The sequence below is a fragment of the Varroa destructor genome, unplaced genomic scaffold (genome assembly GCF_002443255.2).
Source record: "Varroa destructor unplaced genomic scaffold, Vdes_3.0 BEIS01000003.1, whole genome shotgun sequence".
NCBI lineage: Eukaryota > Metazoa > Arthropoda > Arachnida > Mesostigmata > Varroidae > Varroa > Varroa destructor.
Genome location: NW_019211456.1, coordinates 39,672,238 through 39,690,450, shown reverse-complemented (window position 1 = coordinate 39,690,450; position 18,213 = coordinate 39,672,238). Strand labels below are relative to the sequence as shown.

Here is an 18,213-nt window from a genome sequence, read left to right as displayed (position 1 = left end):
TACAAGCTCTGCTTTCATAAGAAACCTCCTGGATTGCGGCAATACGTTCTTGGACTTTGGGTTTCGAGTATCCGACCAACACCTCGCGGGTTTTCAATACTCCAATCTCCGTTCTTAAAGCGTTTGCAGCATCCGCGTACTGTGACTGCGCTAAAGCCTCCGGGTCTAATATCTTCACCAGTCTTGAATGACTTTCCGCAGCGCTGTGGCCCTCAAGGAATACGTACTTGTTCCTTCGAAACAACAAAAAAAAGCCTTTTCCGGCACACAACGTGCCGAAAGATTTTCTGTCATAATCCAGAAATTCATTGCTGGTTTGCAGGTTTCACATTTCCTCTACCACTGTATTCATTACTAAGCATTGAAACTTTATTTATTTATTTATCACAGATGTATAACTTCCAGGATTGAACCAGCGACATCTGACTTTTACGCCAGAAGATTAGCCGTTATAGCATCCGCAACAATGTCGCTGAAACAAGGTATCACATCACCCTGATCCTATAACCAGACATAAGATTGGAGTCATTTGCAATGCTTTATTGAATAGGTCGGGCTGTACAATGAAACCGCGGTAAATATTGACCATGTTTGGTTATTGGAGTCTACTCAAGCACGTCGTGTAGTAAACCTATCCAAACCAGTAGGCCCAATCTATCCTAGCAACATTAGAATAAGCCGGTCATCGGCCACCATCTAATTGACATAGCTGGGTTAAGTTAGTTTTCGGACGATGCCCAACATGTAGACGTGCGTGGATCAGAAACTAACCTTTTTGTCAAGCGATCAGATACCACCAGCCTTTAATATTAGATCATCAGGGTACTATTTTGAGGATGTTCTTTGTTTAGATATTCGTCCACCTAACCGAGTAGTACTGTATATTTTCTGGTTTTATCTGTGCATTACATTAATACACAGCTCCTTTTGAAGCCGTTCGAACGGTTTTAATGCTACGAATATGTCTAGTTTCGAACGCGAAGTCCGTTTCGATTTGACCGTTCTTCAAAATTATCCCCCTAAGCTATTGCTTGGATTTTCTCGTGTATATTAGTTCGTGACAGAAATGCTCATAATGCCGTAGAACATTTATTACATGTTAATTTGAATGCACCTTTATCTGGCCTTATTCTCTTCATCGTTGTCCAGCGGAAAGTATCGTTGAAGATAGCAATATCATTAGAATCAGACGCAGTCGTTCTTAGTTGCAGACGCTACCATGGCTACATGAACGCTCTCGCCTGGGATTATAGTCTAGCAATTTTCATACGCGATTTCCATATATTCCGGCATAAGAGAAGTAGCCCAAATAGCCTTTAGTAAATTGCCGAATGCATAAAAAGGCGGTACACATGAACGGTACAAACGATGAGTGAGACTAGAGAACACCCCGTGGGCAACACCTCAGGTGCGAGTGCCCTTGCGGTCCTTCAATCGACGAACAGTCAAATCGATGCATTCCTGATAACGGATTTATGCTGTACAGACGAGCAAGCGCAGTACCAGATCGTTGTAGCGAATAGCGCTGCCAGCGGCAATAAAAATACAAATTTAGCCCCAGTTTAAAAAGCAATTTTCTGTAGTGACAACAAACGGAGAGAACGTAAGTAGTGGATGAGGCTAAAAAATGGCAAACGGTACCCGTTTTAATTTCTATTGAACTAAAAGCGTATATGAATATATTGTTTTGATTTCGTCTCATCGCATTTGTCTATCGTCACATTGGTGCAGCGGTTGCCTGCTTATTTACTAAGCCGAGGAATAGGCGTAGACGCATCTCGATATTCCGATATAAATCATGGCAATAGAGAAAAAAGCCCATCTCGAGTATAGGAATCCCTTCTCCTGCTTGATAGTTCGAGATCGCCCTTTATTTATGCATTGAATTCCCTGCACTGGCAGGTTTTTGTAGCGACCCTAATGCGAGGCCTTGCACCTGCCGTGTGCAAGGTGTATAATTCAAAATTCAGCGTTTAGATGTAAGCAAGCAAATAGCTGATTTGGTTCAAAGAACACGATGATATATAATTTTATTTGATACATTTACTAAGACTACGGATATATTTGTCTCGGTACATTTTAAGCAGATTTATTTTAATTAAAGTAATTTAGCTTAAAGTACATAAAGTGATAATAAAGCTTAGTGAATGATTCGAAAAAAATAATTCGAAATTAATTGAAGTAGACCGCCGTTGCTAGCCAATGGTCATTTCTTTTCACTGAGCCTAAATTGCTCTCATCACTCGCAATAGCGTCACTTACGATAAAGTTCTTGCTACGTATGCATTATATTGAGATTAATAGTCGATTGCTGTTCGGTGTACTTCTTCACCCACTTTTACACAACGTGACAACAGCGTTCAACTGAAGAGAGCTAGGCAGTTGACAGAGCTTTAGCTTTAACAGAGCGATTGTTAAGGTGCCAATATGCCCTATGCATTGATCTCAATCCGTCCTGTTAGCGGGATCAGAGAACAGTCGTCTATTTAACGTTGAGCCGATGTACAGCTGTAGAAACAGTTTGCGCCTATCCAAATCCAGGTAAAATAATTTATCTTCTTCATTAAGATGCAATTGTAAGTAAGTGGACGAACCTTTTACGGAGCCGTATCTATTACTGACAGTGTTACTGCCGTACCGTTGATTAGGTGGATTGAACATTTTCATTGCTACAGTCAAATATCTATATAGTTATAATGTATTCTGTTTCCTTCCGTTACAGTCCGTCGTTGCGATCCTCATTTCGTAATAAACTTGGAGCGTCGTTCAAGCGTCGCGAGCATCAGCATCATAGCCGGAGCAGAAGTAACAGTTTGCAAGACACGCTACCAGCCAAATTTATCCGAACGACAACCGTTAAACCGTCTACGCTCAATCCCAAGTGGAACGAACGATTTCGATTGTGAGCACCTATTGTCAAAAGGCGAATTAGGCCAATTAAAGTGTAATTTTTTTGACCGAGCTCACTATAATGCCAATGGATAGGATACCGGTCGATTACTTTGACGCTATACTAATACCTGTTTGAACAGGATCAAAAAATATTTCATGAATCCTTTACACAGGGCTCGCAAAAACAATCTGACAAACATAAATACATACCCGAATCATCGCCTCATTATAAAGCCCTTCAGTTAAATAGAGAAACAACGCGTACTTGTCGTTTGTATATAACCTCGAATTAGGAGTAAATCCAGTTGGGCATATAGTGTCATATTTGTACTATCGATATAGACACAAATAATACTTACCATTGTTGATAACGATGATGACCAATTGACGGTAAGTAAACATTTCTATCCCTTACGCAAAGTATAAATATACTGTAATCGGTTGAGCTAACGACATCATAGCGCAACGCTTGCGTTCTCTGTAATTCTATCAATCTAATAGACGAGACCGCTTCACGCGTTAATAACAAGACGTAGTTCGCTCAGCTATCGGCGTGCATTTTCCGCAGCAGTACCATCATTAGCTGCAGACAGTTCTACGCTTCGTAGGTCCGAAACGTCCCTTCGAAATTATTCTTCAAGGAAACGAGGCGCACGGATGTTTGTAATGTATCTGCCATCATAGCACTTTCATTGGCTGTTTAATTCAAACGGATCAGTAGAGCCTATTGCCTGTCGGCAGACGAATGCGTGGCCTAATCGCTTTAGCGTCATTTAATTGTCTATGCACTGTTGTGGACCTTAACGATTATACTATGCAGAAAATTCAAGGCTTCAAAAACAGAGCGGAAAACCTCGACAGCTAAACACTGCCCGAGGAGTACGCTCAAAATAAGTCACTTGTCTATTTTCCATTAGTATAACTTAATATCTGTGGTACTTCTCAAAATAATCAAGTCGGATCTATCTTTGTTTTAGAGACATCGATGATATTCACTCAGATCGACTACATCTCGACGTGTGGTACGTATCATATTCAGGCGATAAGTTCCGTAATCTTTTATGACTGCTTTTGCGCAATATTCACAAAGACATGTGTAGAAACTAGGTTTCGGCTAAATCTTCGTATCGTACTAGAATTTTTATCATAAAATCCCAGAAGGATGTAACTTTGAATTTGGGGTTGAGCAACTGGTTGATTAAGTCCTACGTAATTTCGGGCATCGTAATCACTGTGGCCTGCATTTGTAGATCATTTATAGAGACACAAAAGTTCGTTCTGAAACTCCCCAAATCTAATATTCGCCTATTTGCACGAAATGGAGGCTAGATTGAGTCGAATTGTACAGTCTGTATAGGAAAGCTGCCGGACTAATAATAGCCTAAAAGGGTAAATTGTCTAAAGGGTAAGTATGTCTTAGTCAAACAACTGATTTGACTAAAATTTAAACTTCTAGCGGGTATCCTATGCTTTCAAAATTCCTTGCGTCTCTCTATAAATTATCTGAGGAAGCCATTTGTGCTTTCTTAAAGTTACCCGACGCGGATCATTTTCGTCCCCCCTCTGGTTCTTTTCCTCTGGGATGTACTTGTGGCTTTTTCGATTTCGTTGAAGCATGCCCAAGTCTATGAATACAGTTCCGAACAAAATAGTATGACAAAGGGCACAACTTAAGGAATACAAGGCAGCCTTATCTTCTTCCGAAATTGGATTATGTCTAGCCAAATGCAGCGGGTTTGCCGATTCTGTTGAGAATGGTGCGGAGTTTTTAGGACGCAGCGATGTGACTTTCTTGTGTTGTTCTCTTCTCAAAGTGCCTAGGATCTCTACCCGCACCGACTGACAGATATGGACAGGTCCACCAATAAACGCGGTTGAAAAGGAGAAGCATCTGTCTTTTTATCTTGTTTACTTCGTTCGAGCAGAAACTTCTTGGTGTTGCCATTGTCAAAATAACGAGGATACTTTTGACAGGAAGCAAATATTCGGCAGACTTCAGATGGCAACGAAAGGACAACTAACAGCACGTCATACGAAGATTGAAATTTAGTTGCTATGATTAAGCAATAACGGCACAGCATATTTGCTTCGAAGTCCGGAAGTTTGTGTCTGGGAAAATCGTCCCCGCTCCAGCCTGCGTTCTCAACCTAGCACGATTCACTGCCTCTAGCGGTAACAGCGGTAGCATTCTAGCGCAACCGCGCTTATCCGAAAGAGGCTTGAAAGCTTACGTCCGCCGTACTGCCGTATTATAAGAGTTTTCTCATAGAATACAAGAGTGTTTTTCAACATTTCCAGCGGTTTCGGAAAAAGCAATATCTAAACTTTAATCAGGAAAACCGAGGCAGCAGTTGTGACTCGACCGGCTGGAAGTATCACGCTATGAATAAGTGATAGCTCAACAATGTAAAATTTGGTGAAGAAAGATAAAACGAAAATTAGAGAATAAATGAATAAGGACACTTAAACAAGGGCGACCAAAAGAAACATAAACACAATTTGTCCTTCATGCCAAAGCTCAACAGACAAACTGGCCGACAACGTTTTTAGCTTTTAGTACTGATGCACGGAGTTGATCACAAATGGGGATCGGCACTAATAATGTTGAAACGGGGCTAATTACCTTACATAATATAATTAACACTGATTTGTATTAGACTTATTCAGATTTTGCAACATCGATGTAGGTCGGTGAAAAGAGACCAGACTACGCTCTAATTTCCTTCATGTTCACAGGGACCATGATGACGAATCATCGGTGTTTGATGCTGCACGAAAATTGAATGAAGTCGCCGGTCTTAAAGGCCTCGGACGGTAAGTCATGCCATGTATCTGGTTCATTGCTTCAAGAGAAAAAACTTGATAATACATTAAACAACAGTAATTAATATAAGATTGTTTGATCTAATCAGTTGTGCACGTTTCCTCTTTAGTGCTCCTGACTCTTTGCCAAGATTCTTATTCGTTCCTCGTATAGGTACTAATGTGAATCTCGGCGCACATCTTTGTAGTTCGCTTAATATTTAAACTATTATTATTGTTATTACAACTAATTGCAACAACCCAGATGTGCACATTTTTCGGAACATCACTCTGTCTCTACTATTTACGTAGTAGGACGTAACTGATTACGTTATCTTTAATAATCCAGTTAAGTTGAACTTCAACAGATAGTAAGGATAGCAATATAGCTATATCAGCGTTTCGAAAAGACGTCCTATAAGGTTCTGTAGATGTTTCCTATTATAGACACAGCACTGTGACCAACGGGAATAGCCATGTAAATGCTAAAGGAGTCGTTCGCGAATAACTGGAGGTACCGTTTACGCACGCATACGTACATGTTAAGAGAAAAGGTTCCCGACACGTAAGAAAATGGGCCGAAGGTAATCTTTTAATCGAAGTCTAGGTAGCGAAAGAAATACATCTGCAACGCGGGATAAAGTACGTTTATCATTTTCCCGTATTTTTTAAAATGTCCTAGAATTTTCTGTTAGTACTGTTGTTTGGAGATGGCTCGTTAACCGAACTTCAAAAAACACTGATACAAAAACTGCTTCAGAGGGCAAATGCAGGATTATATTTTGGCAAAGGGCAAATATACAGTTGAAGCGGAAATGGAAACAGAGGTTCTAAAAGTTGTACAAAATGTACGCACACAGTTATTGTTGTTACCAAGTGTCGATCACAACACTGACTACTACGTTACGTAGCTGCTCAAAGTAGCAGAAGCTGTGCCCCAATGAGCATTAGGCTCGTATCCGAGTAGAGCTTTTTTTTTGTTATCGATTTGTCCAGATGCAACAGTGATTACCTCACCGATAGATCTCCTCAGCCTCCTTAAATCGAAAATGCATGAAAAGGTAACCGTTCGCAGTTGTTTAAAAGAAACTGAACGACACAATATTGACAACCACAAATCAATTTAACACGAGAATGAGGTCAGAATAAACTAACCCCAAAACGTTCATGTTACAGTGTATTTGCTATAAATCGACCTTTGCACCTATTACTTCCTTACTGTATCCTAGGATTAAAAGGCAATAGCATTTGACGAAATGAACGTACACATGGCTGAAGCGTGTTAATGGACGAATAATATATGCCTCATTTACAGAGCGTTCAAAAAGTTCTATTTATGAGACAAATGACGACCATGACTGGCGTGACCTCGTAATTGAAAAATGACGAATACAAGATAGAATCGAAAGGCCTGCTTGCTGCGCGCCCCTACTCACAAACATAAAGCCAACAAAGGGAAGAAAGCGCGAGAGAAAACGAGAGGACGTCAACGCTCTGCTGGAAATGATCAAGATTATATGACAGTTTCAAGTTGCTTTCTATATTATTTGTCATACTACGGTAGAACCTTAGACGCCTTAGAGATACAGAATGGAGGCAACCGTTCTAGTTTACATTCTTTTAAGTGGACCGGAAGACGATTATCCAATAATCCACTCTTGGTATTGTTCGTTTCGATACAACGTATGCGTAGGAATTAAGTCGTATAAGTCGTCCGCATTTGCTTCTCTTGGGTCAACGTTTACAGACAAGATGAAAGACTACCCGCCACTCCTTGGCACGTTAGTGGCTTTTGAGCTCCGCTCGTTAGAAATAAATTGTATAGACCAGCGGTCGTGATACCCTGTCTGTTCACTTCGCCAAGCGAACAGGGGGCATCGCCCCGCCTTGCTTCGTTTCTGATCTTCTTTGTGCTGAAACGCACCCGTCATTCGTTCACAAACGCGGGATAAGGGCTTTCTGAATTAGCCCCTGTTGAAGTCACCCGAAGGCTGCACACCCCAGCATCGGTGCGCTTGGGCACCTGCACGTTACTTCACTTAATGCCGCAGAAACGGTTCTCGTTTGCTGCATAAACGTTCCGATTAGGAATCTCCCTCAGGACCAGTTGTGTGGTTATGCAATTAACGCTAGTTTTATTATCCGGAGAATAAACCACATATAGCTCTCTGTTCCCGCGATATTCTCGTGGGAGTCCGCGGAGCAATCATACATCGGATTGTGCCCCAATTATGCGCCACTACATACTGTACCATACGATTTAGAACCCAGTAAAAGTTGTCATTATATTCATACGCTAATGCAAGACACTATACTAAATGAAATATACCTCTTTCCTCCTACGAACGAAACGCAATTTGCATACATTTAGCATATCATTAGAATTGCTATTCCCAACGATGCAGCCATTGATTCCGCTAGCGGTCTAACCCGTCGAACTCGTAAAACAGAAGAGGAACAGGACTCGGACTATGGTATGAATGTCTGTGTGCTCTGATCCGCAATCACCTGCATACGTATTTTTGGGCATCAAATCTGATTTGATCCCTAACCATACCACATAACCCCCTCGCCAGTAGGCCCTGCCCGTGTCAGCAAGAGTACCAGTTACAAAATGCAGTGCGGGTCGAAAGGGTTCTTCATATTCCTAATTTGATATAGCTAGCCGATCGAGAACAGCCATAAATCACCTGTACCATTAAATTAGAATCTTAATCCACTGGACAGAACAGAACAAATCGCCTTCGACGCCTTTAGTGGATCGGTCGATTCACGCGATGCTGGTCTCTGTGTGTGTATGCCTCTTCTAAAATATAATATTGACAGCGACTTAAATACGCGATGTATCGCTTAAAAACAACATTTTTCATTGCCATATCGATGTGCGCTACCGACGTCCTTAATATGAGCACCAAAAAGGATCGTCATCCTTGTTCTCCTATGCACATGCTCCTAGAATCGCTAGCGTCTTCGCATTCCACAAACACACTCATATGAGAATGCGAGCGTCAACGAAACGCCAACGCTGCTTAGCTTAATAGTACTGCCAGAACTGGTTGTAAAAAAATGTTGTCCTTACAAAAGTGAACCAACAGAACGTTTTAATAGACCCATGGCTACGGCAGTGGCAATGCAGCCTCCTGCAGGACACTCAGCCCAAGATTGAATCATGGAATCAAGACATCCGTTGTATGCTAGGCCAACGAACCAATGCAGTGCTAGTGCAAATTAAGACCTAAACAAGCTCAAAGCGTTTAAGATTATAGCTATAGGTGTATCTGTTACGTGTCATATTTACACATGGTTATGACTGTGGCGTCCTTCTATTGATCCAAGCTTAAATCCTAAGCAATTGAAGCTTAAAATCCTTTTAGATTCTGTTAAGATTACATGCTTTTGTAAATTGTGAGGAACAATAGTCTCGATATTTTTCAGAACAAAAAAATTTCGCCACCCTTTTGGCTAGTCGTTCTTCAATTAATAGACCCTTTTTACGTCGCCCTCTTCTCATAATTGTACTGGTCAAATGTACAGTATGTAAACGGCTACTCGGCAAACGTAGCTACTCAGCTTAGTTGTTTGTAATCCACCGTTGATATCTAGTATTGCATCGTCTCTTGCGTTATGGCTTATCGAGATGACGAAAACACTATCAGTAGCTAGTAATTCATTTGTCTAATTTCACAATCGATTTACGACCTCTGTCCCAGCGACGGAAATGCCAGAGGTAAAAAGCAAGCAAGCTAATGAGATCGAAACGACGAACACAGACCGAGTTGATAGGATAGAAGATAAGTTGAAACGCACTGATAACGATCCCTGTCGTACTATATATAGCTCAACCTAAGAGCGTTATTGATATGATCCTATTATAGAAACTACAACTTCTAAGGGCATGTAGGGTGTTAAACTACAAGTGACTGAATAAGTAGCGCGTCAGGCCAAAGGAATCGCTCACGCTTAAGGCGGACAGTCTTCGACCATTTGACTTCTGAATGTCTATTCTTTTGCTTGACTTAACACCGAGGGTGATCATACGATGCGTCATTTCGAGTAATCTATGCTCATGCGCTTGCCAATCTGAACAGGGTAACCACCGTGAATTCTTTGACTCGTCTTCTTCGTCGTCGTACGATCTCGCGCCCTGTTGTAGGAATATATTCACCCTCTCTCTTCCTCGCCCTCGTTATTCATCGGGTTCTCAACCATATTGCTCTCCATATGCCCATCCTAGCCATTTGCAAATGGGTTATATCTAGCCCATATACCATTTAGGTCTTCCACGCACATATACCATTTTAGGTACAATTTCACTTTGAGCGATCGAAGCTTATTGACTGAGGTAGGGAAATGCATTTGTGTACTGAAGATTGAGCAAGTTTCCCGCGACCCTTTCAGCACATCTAGTAGAAATGCTTAGAATAACTGAGTTGAATCTTAACAGGCTGAAATGCCGTAAACAGTTCGATTTTTGTGGTCTACGCGTAAGAAAACTCCGTGGTCATCTTGTCCGCAACCGTACCGGCAGAAGAAAACCAGAACTGCAAAGACGAAAAAGTCATTGCTGAGCTCGAAATAACAAACTGTGACACCCACAAATGAATGAGGCCAACGTACTTAGAATGAGTATTTTGGGGATACGGTAACATTGGTGTTCTTTGCATCTTAACTCAGACTTATTGCTAGAACCTCTGATCTTGGTCAAACTAATTGGCATCGTTATTGTTGTTGAAACCTTAAATTTATTGTCCTTGGTGCTTATACTATAGTTTAATTGAATTTGGTTTGATCTTTTCATAGACCTACAAAAATGACAATAAAAAATGAGCGAATTATAGCGATCTTTTATTGAAACATTAGACTCCGCATGGAAGACGAATCATTTGCTCTTCAGAATTGATTGCTGTGTAGTGACATCCGTCTACAAACCAATAGCGACAGGCTCGCGGACAACAAGAGCGCTCTCGCTCCTGCTACAGGACAGATACACACGTTAATTGAGGACATAATTGCCAAACCTGGCCTCTTCTCGGCCACGTTCATACAACTCGTAACTGAGTTGCAAGATCTCGTAAGCTGAATTGTTACTTCTAAGACAGCCTTGAGTTTAATTAAGGGCAACGTTGCCCAGTGTAGCTAGGGGCAAGGTCGAGCTTATTCCCAAAAGCTTTGGTGTCTTTCTACGAATTTGCGTCCAAAACGATGCCGTCTAGGAGCGTCATGGTAAACATTTCACTTGAAGTAGATAAAGTGCCACGCCTAATTTGCTAGGCTGAATTTTCAAGTTGAAGTTCTCCACTGTGCCGTTACACAGCGTAGGAGTTTATGCGTCGTTGTGTGTGTTCGATCTATTTGTTAAGCGACGAATGCAACGGTACTTCCATGGGTTTGTAATTATATCATGGACAGTTCTATGACACCTCACTACCCTGCTGCTGCAAGCCAGACTTTAGTGGTCAGGGGTGTTACGCTGATTCAAGTTATGGGATCTGAGATATTTTTTCTTCAACTTTTAGGAATTGCCCTACTAAGTGGCCATATCGTATCGCTAAATTTATTTAATTTTCATTAACGTCGTCTTAAGGTTTATATTTGATGTGTGTTTCTATTTAGTGAAGCTAAAGAGTTTTCTCATAGTTAGACAGGCTACAGGTCGGCAACCTTTGATTGATTGATTTGATGGAAAAATTTTCAAATTAATCATATACAAACACCTATATCTCTAATGATTATTATTCCAAAGACATAAGCCTACTTATTAGGCTAGATATGATACAGAGATATCTCATTGGTGATCGATTATGTGTTCAAAGTGGTATCTGTAATTAAAAAAAGAAAAACTGTGATGTTTGTTCCTTCGTTATATACGTCTTTAACGTCCTGTAATTGTTCATGTATGTTACAGTTATTTTAAACAGATTGCCCAATCTGCGAGATCGGGATCGAGTACAGACGACTTTTTGGGTTGCGTCAATGTTCCTCTCGAGGTACGAAAATGTAATTATTGCCCATACTGGCTAATAATTGAGATTGAATATCACAGATCGTGGACTATAGCGTTCAAATCTTGTCTATTAAATAATATAAATAGTACAATAATAATATGTCTTTGCAAATGACCTTTTTTTTAAAAGAATACTCATGGCATTTTGTACAGGTAAAGCTTTGCACAAGTAAGGTTATTATCTCCGTATATGACCAGCTAATGCTGACTAAATAAATGGTGCGTCAAATTTGACAAGATATTTAGCGTTGTAGTCGTGCGTGCCGAATTGCAGCGCATCCTATCTACATGCGTATCTCTTATTGCTTATCAATAAAAAAACTCTTCCTCGAAACTCTATAAACGATTGTCTATTCTAGACTGGGATACTAGTGTAGGCAAATGCAGTAACCGAGTGTACTCAGACAACTCCCACAGCGTAACTGCTACAAGAAATCTCTGCTCAATGACCCTCGACAGGAATATCGAAATATATTATATATATATATATATATATATATATATATATATATATATATTAAACAAAATCTTTTTATCCCACGTCTTCATCTTTCTTTCCCCTCGCTGTTGCACTGTTTTTTTTAGGCATATCGTTAGCGCTATCCTAACAGTGGCTAATAAAATTCAATCTATTGTGCCGAACCTAGGACATTCCGTCATCAGGAATCGACCGGTGGATTCCTCTTGAAGGACGAACGACCCGTTCTTCGGTGCAGGGCCAGATAAGGCTGCGACTCTCCCTCGGAACGCGAGAAGACCGCGGCCTTGCGCAGTGTGAAGACAACTGGAAAGAGGTGTGCATGCAGGGAGAGATGACAAACGGCTTATTCATCGATTCATTGCTTCCGCAGTTCATCGTTATGAGTTATTCAATTCAAAGGAGCATGTATAACTGCATAGCTGAAAACATTATCAGCAAAACGGTTCTTGGATTGGCTATTCCATTAAAAAAAAAAACTGTTTTGAGTCTATTGTAGTTTATCTAGTGAGCTCGTTTCTAATCTTTCCGCTATCAGCAAAAAAAAAGCATATGTCAAGCTTATCAGCCAAAAAAGAACGGCGCCTAATAATCGCCACCCTTAGCCTTAACGATACGTGCAGCCTTTAATTTACCTTAATTGTTACCTATAACATTTTCCGAGGGCCGAATTGGCTCGTCCTGCTCATCACTAACTATTTCGTACAATATATATTTGCCACAGCAGTGATATGTGATGGAGAAAGGAACAATGCCAATATTATGAAATAGAGCCATAAAGATTAAATTGAAAAAATATATAATTCTGGAAGCGGCCATTTAGTGAAATTGGTTAACTTACTAAGAGCAATTTCTCGACAGATGCATCAGTTGATAGCGTGCGATAATTTTCGTAAGATTTCGACCCAACCTGGTATTCCCTCTTCCATTTATAATCATTTTCCAAATTACTAACCACGAAGAGTTTGAAAGACATATGTTTCATAAACTTGAAACAAATCAATTTGTAAGGATTTCACCAAGAGTACAATTCAAAACTTACTGTAATTGACTAAATCGTTGATTTAACGAGACTTACAAACAGCCAGCTATATCAAGCTGTTCATGATAGATCTTGAATGTGATGTTTATCCGATTAACTAAAGTTCCAGTAGCCAAATTGTTCAAGTTCTACCGCGTTCTGTCGCTGCACCCTCTTTAAGCGTCAAAATTGACATTTGACTAAACTTATTCGTGTCTCGAAGGACAGTTGATTAATAAATAAAAATAAAAGGTAAAGAGTAGAGCTGTCCTGCGGCGAGACGTCGTACTAAAGACGTCCTACAGCTTTGATCTAATGTCTCGCTGATGAGAACTTGTTTAAAGTATAGGACAGCCTTTCGACAGCGTTTTGCTGAGAGCAATGTATCCATTTTGAATCCTTGTCGTTACTTACTGTCATGGTATAAACAGCACTTTTTGGAAGTAATCTTTACAAACGTATGTCTGGGATCAGTGGCAAGAGGAAAATAGGACAAGGTGAAACGACTCGCATTTTTATCAGGTTAAGCCTGTGCACCTTTCCATGCCACTACGGCTCCCGTAATCGTTTGTGATGAAACTCCGTAGGCGAAAAGTACAGTGCACCGTAGTTCAAATTGCGATTTTACCCGACCTAGCAATTCTAACAAAACATATTTAATAATTAACCAATAGTTCGGTTCGAGGTGTCGACGGAGATTTATTCTCATCTAGTGCGCCCACAGCTAAGCTTATATGAGCCCTGGTTATCTCGCATTTATCTGGCATCGACGTAAGCCCATTTAGCGGGCCCTGCAGCTAAAAGTCGTAAGCCAAAAGCCCAAGCGATAGTGACAGATACCGAACGTTGAGCCACTTTACAGGTGCTCGTCTTAACACAACCGCTAGACATTCTCAATGGTTGCTAGATGATCAAAAACAATATGAATTTTTTTAGCTTCATTATCGTTAAAGAGATATCCACAAACCTGTCGTAGCAAGTAAAAAAACTGAAGCAGCTGGCATTTGTTGATTTCATTCCAACGTTTGTATAAATAGGCAGTCGCCGTTGACGGTGCCTAACAAGACAGATTAACGGTCAGCTAATATTGTTACCTTATATTTGGAACTGTTCTCAGTTCAAAGTCGTTTATTTTCAATGTAGTTTGGTGGCAACTCTTTACCGAACCGCAATATAATAACAAATAGTTTATGAATGCAAAGATAATATTGTATGCTTGACGTTTTTCATGCCGTTTTTGTTGTTTCCCTCGCAAAGGTCGTGGAACATCATCAGCTACTCGATATCTTCATCCAGCATACGCTCGCCAATTACCAGGTAGTATCATGTCGTTTATGCAATTGAGCTAACTATTTCCGCTAAATAAGGGGCATGCTCATTTGATACAAGCCAGCAGCAATGTACGTAGTACATGGTACAGGTTCGATAGTTTACCTTTATCGTCGGCCTGCTGCGGCGCTTGATTGTTGCTACATCCCTTAATTTGACCTGGGTGTACGTTACTGGACAAAGTGATTTACTGCTGTCTCTTAGCTAATATTAGCGGCATACGTATACAATTCATTAATTATTTGAAGCACACCGCTTCCACGTGGCAGTTTCGAGGAAAGATGGCGTGCCAATCTAATACAACTTCCAGCATGAAATAATGCAGAAACCTCTCGCGTATTTTATTTCAGTCTTTTATGACCATGAGGTTTTTTTCCAAACGCTATATTTAACGGGTCAGTGCTAACAGCTCGAAGAACATTGAAGCATTTAGTCCTTTTTAGAAGTTCCGCAAAGGTGCACAGTATATGAAATAGGGTGATCACGAATTCGTGGGCGGGTAACTGCACCGTACCTTTATTGTTGGCGCCTTTGGTATCGATGCAACTCTCAAAGTGTCCCACCAATAGTTCGAGATATCTAACAGCCTTAACTATCCCTTCCTGGACATAACTCATAATAATGAATCTCCTTGATGCACACTTTCGGTATGAATCTCTCCTGAGGTCCGAGTCCGTTTGGCACTGGCGACTTTTTTTGACTAGCTTAGTTGGCGGCCCAGCCTGACCCATATTTCGTTTATAGCAACAATGTAACCCAGGCGGTTTTTTGTCCATATTGACGCTAGAGTGCATCGTACGTGTTTCTATCGAAACTCAGTTTATGACAAACATATTTCTGTTTTCAGTGTTTTCGTGCTCCGAGCAATCTCATATTGAGTTGACAGAAAGTACAATACCCATACTCTACGCTGCTTAAACACTTGCATGATCGTAGTAACTTATTTATCCGTTTCAGGTCTTGAGGTGTAGTTGCCTTTTCTAACCTTGCGATTCTTACCCTTAGAATGCTTACCTATGTAACGAACGGGGCCCCCGCGCCTTCGCCAATATTTGATACATTCAAATAGCGGTGCCAATTTCGAAAAATACAAACAAAATCATAAGCGTTAATTTTCGTTAGTTTATGCTATACTTCTATTCTCTGCTCATACTCAAACAGCCTACAGACGTATATCGCAAAGAACTCAAATGTAAATATTTACCCACTCTGTCCAATTCATAGCGTATTGCGTAAAAGTTTTTTTCTGTAATTTTCCATGCGCCGAATAGCTTCGGCAGGCTGTTAATATGCATATCATATGCTTGTAGCCTTTATCGTGGACCTCTTAACTTGCCGAAGTAACACAAGGCCTTCGGTACTTCGTGCGCATAAATATGGAGGTTAGATGTGTATAAGAAGTTAACGGCAACAACTAATGACCAAGGCGCTAGTTCTCGGATTATTTGAAAACAAAATGTAGGTCACGTGCCGAGAAACACCGTGCCCTTTTTAACCTTCATTAGCAACATCCCCACTATTGGTCAACCCAATATTTATTATCTTCCACAAGAGTATGAAGAAAACTACCTTTATGTATGTCAGTATTTCTTACAGTTTACATTCTTAACATAAACAAGTTTGCAAGTATGGTCTATATAAATGCTCAGTCCCACAGGACGCACTACTGCGGGGTAGGCCTAAATTACTAAGTACGATTACATTACTATTATTTCAACTTATCACTTCGACAGCTCTGAGTGTAGCATATACCGAAATGGGACACGGCTTGTCACAAAACAGCTACCAGTTTGCGCCTGCTTTCGGTAATAAGAGAAAGATATCGTTGAAACAAAATTTCATTATGTCTTTTTAGTCTTGCTAGCTTTGCCGTTCACCCATCAGTGGCAGACATTGGGCGACTCATGTCCTTAGGTTGCAGCCAGGAACAGCCACAACCGTAACCACAGGATCAACAACAGCGAACGTGTTATGGGTTTCTCTGGGCTCAGACGCCGATGGACTAGCGGATGGATAGACATTGTTACTAGCTATATTTAGTGTGGCTCTAACTCAGTCTGAATGAAATGAAACAAGCGTACGAAGTATGATGGTGTAATGGCACCGGTGACGATTCTAGCCTTCCGCAGCTTAAAACCGCTTGATAGGAAAGTGTTTCGCTCATTGTCGCTTGTCAATTCGTACGCTGTAAAAGAAAAAAAAAGTTTGTACTATCGTTCGCTTAATAAAACACCGACAATACGTAATGATTTGGCAGCTTATGCGCTGCTGTTGGCTTAAGGAAAACTTAAGGCCTTTCTCTACAGTGAGCCTGCCTGATTAGCGTTCTACTTACTTGACTTCACCTCACGACAGAAATTAGATTATCGCCAAGAGCCTGTACCATGCACACGGTAACAAATGGCAGATAGTGAGGATGCCAATACGAAAGGCGTTTGCCGCGTTAATTGGTACCAATAGTCACAAACAGCTCCGTCAATCGATTTTGTTAATGAGCTTTCAGAACAAACATTCCTAATTTATTGGGAATATTAGGACAGCAAGTGTGGTGACTTTGAGCACAATATGCCTGCACATTTGATATCTCAGGCCAATTGAACATATTTATCCTAAGGATGAGTTTTAATTAGTTGCGAGCCTGCGTTAACAGGTTGTACGGCTGTTTTTTTTTTTAGCTATAGTATAAAGCTTGTAATAAGCTGATAAGCCGTTGCAGGCGGCTCGGTTGAAATCTGTTAACATGCAGTGATTGTTTCAAATACGATTTTTCTCACCTGTAGTTTGAGCTGGAAGAGAAGACGTTGTAGAAAAATAAAACGTGTGCTAAAAAACATTATGAAAAATATATTTCCTTTTAAAATTAGTCTTAGTCCCGTAACTGTGAGATTACGAAATAATTTTAATGTATTAACGGAGAGACACAAATACAACAACAAAGATAGGTTGCGTGCGGTCGGAACAAGGGATAATTGATAAAGGTTGGTGAAAAAACTGATGCGAGGTAACTATGCCAAGTTCATAGAGCCCTAGTCAACACCTTGACAATTCAAGCCACTTAGTTCCTCGCAGTGGGTCACCTAGAAAACCACAGACCTATAATCACAAGGAGACAATGGCGATAAGAGGCAACAAATTAACAGAAGTAATGCAGTTAGCTAATGGATAAATTGCGACAAGGCTAAAATAACCTTTTGCTTCCGTTAAAACAAACAGTGTTGGGAAGCGCCCGGTGGGCATGAAGCATCAGTTGAAATTTCGGTTGCATAAACGCTTGGGCCAGAGTGTTCCCAGTCGCTAGACATGACCGATGTATGAAGCTATTCAATGCTGCGTACTGTAAACCGTTGCACGCGGCACGGCGTTCGCCATTCGTAGTAAAAGCAATAGAGTAATAAAAAAAAAAGGTAGCAAAGTAATAGAGGTTTTTTTTTTGTTGCAGAAAGCTTCGGAATGGCCCGGTGAAGTAGCCCGTGCCGCGCAGACGATACTGCATCAACATGCGATTCAGGGTGACCTGAGCGAGCTGCAGCAAAGTCTTTCGCGATGGGTGGCGATCTCCAAAAGGCATCAAAATCGAAAAGCGCAACCCCTCGACTATGCTTTACTCCATTCGCTACTCGAAGACGTTGATACCAAATGGGAACATTCGGAAAAGGCGCTGTCTCGAGACGAGGTTGCTTTTTTTAA

General features: G+C 40.8%; 1 protein-coding gene and 2 long non-coding RNA genes across 16 annotated transcripts in view; 1 reads left to right on the top strand and 2 right to left on the bottom strand.

Annotated features, from left to right (window-relative positions):
• unc-13-4A (BAI1 associated protein 3) overlaps nucleotides 1–18,213 on the top strand; it is a 162,233-nt gene that overhangs the window by 123,448 nt on the left and 20,572 nt on the right. For 13 of the 14 annotated variants that reach the window (XM_086982794.1, XM_086982796.1, XM_086982797.1 and 10 more), the window contains 7 exons: nucleotides 2,723–2,902; nucleotides 3,870–3,914; nucleotides 5,629–5,706; nucleotides 11,600–11,681; nucleotides 12,346–12,492; nucleotides 14,455–14,514; nucleotides 17,966–18,199. In XM_086982794.1, the coding sequence (XP_086838920.1) occupies nucleotides 2,723–2,902; nucleotides 3,870–3,914; nucleotides 5,629–5,706; nucleotides 11,600–11,681; nucleotides 12,346–12,492; nucleotides 14,455–14,514; nucleotides 17,966–18,199 (826 nt within the window). The remainder of the gene's footprint in view (nucleotides 1–2,722; nucleotides 2,903–3,869; nucleotides 3,915–5,628; nucleotides 5,707–11,599; nucleotides 11,682–12,345; nucleotides 12,493–14,454; nucleotides 14,515–17,965; nucleotides 18,200–18,213) is intronic. The other variant, XM_086982795.1, reaches the window with a different exon arrangement.
• On the bottom strand, nucleotides 2,074–3,486 carry LOC147756940 (uncharacterized). Its single transcript, XR_015323205.1, has 2 exons — nucleotides 3,252–3,486; nucleotides 2,074–2,910 (listed from the first exon to the last, which is right to left on the bottom strand). It is a non-coding gene; the product is annotated as an uncharacterized LOC147756940 (long non-coding RNA).
• Nucleotides 10,519–13,597, bottom strand: LOC147756939 (uncharacterized). Its single transcript, XR_015323207.1, has 2 exons — nucleotides 13,219–13,597; nucleotides 10,519–12,482 (listed from the first exon to the last, which is right to left on the bottom strand). It is a non-coding gene; the product is annotated as an uncharacterized LOC147756939 (long non-coding RNA).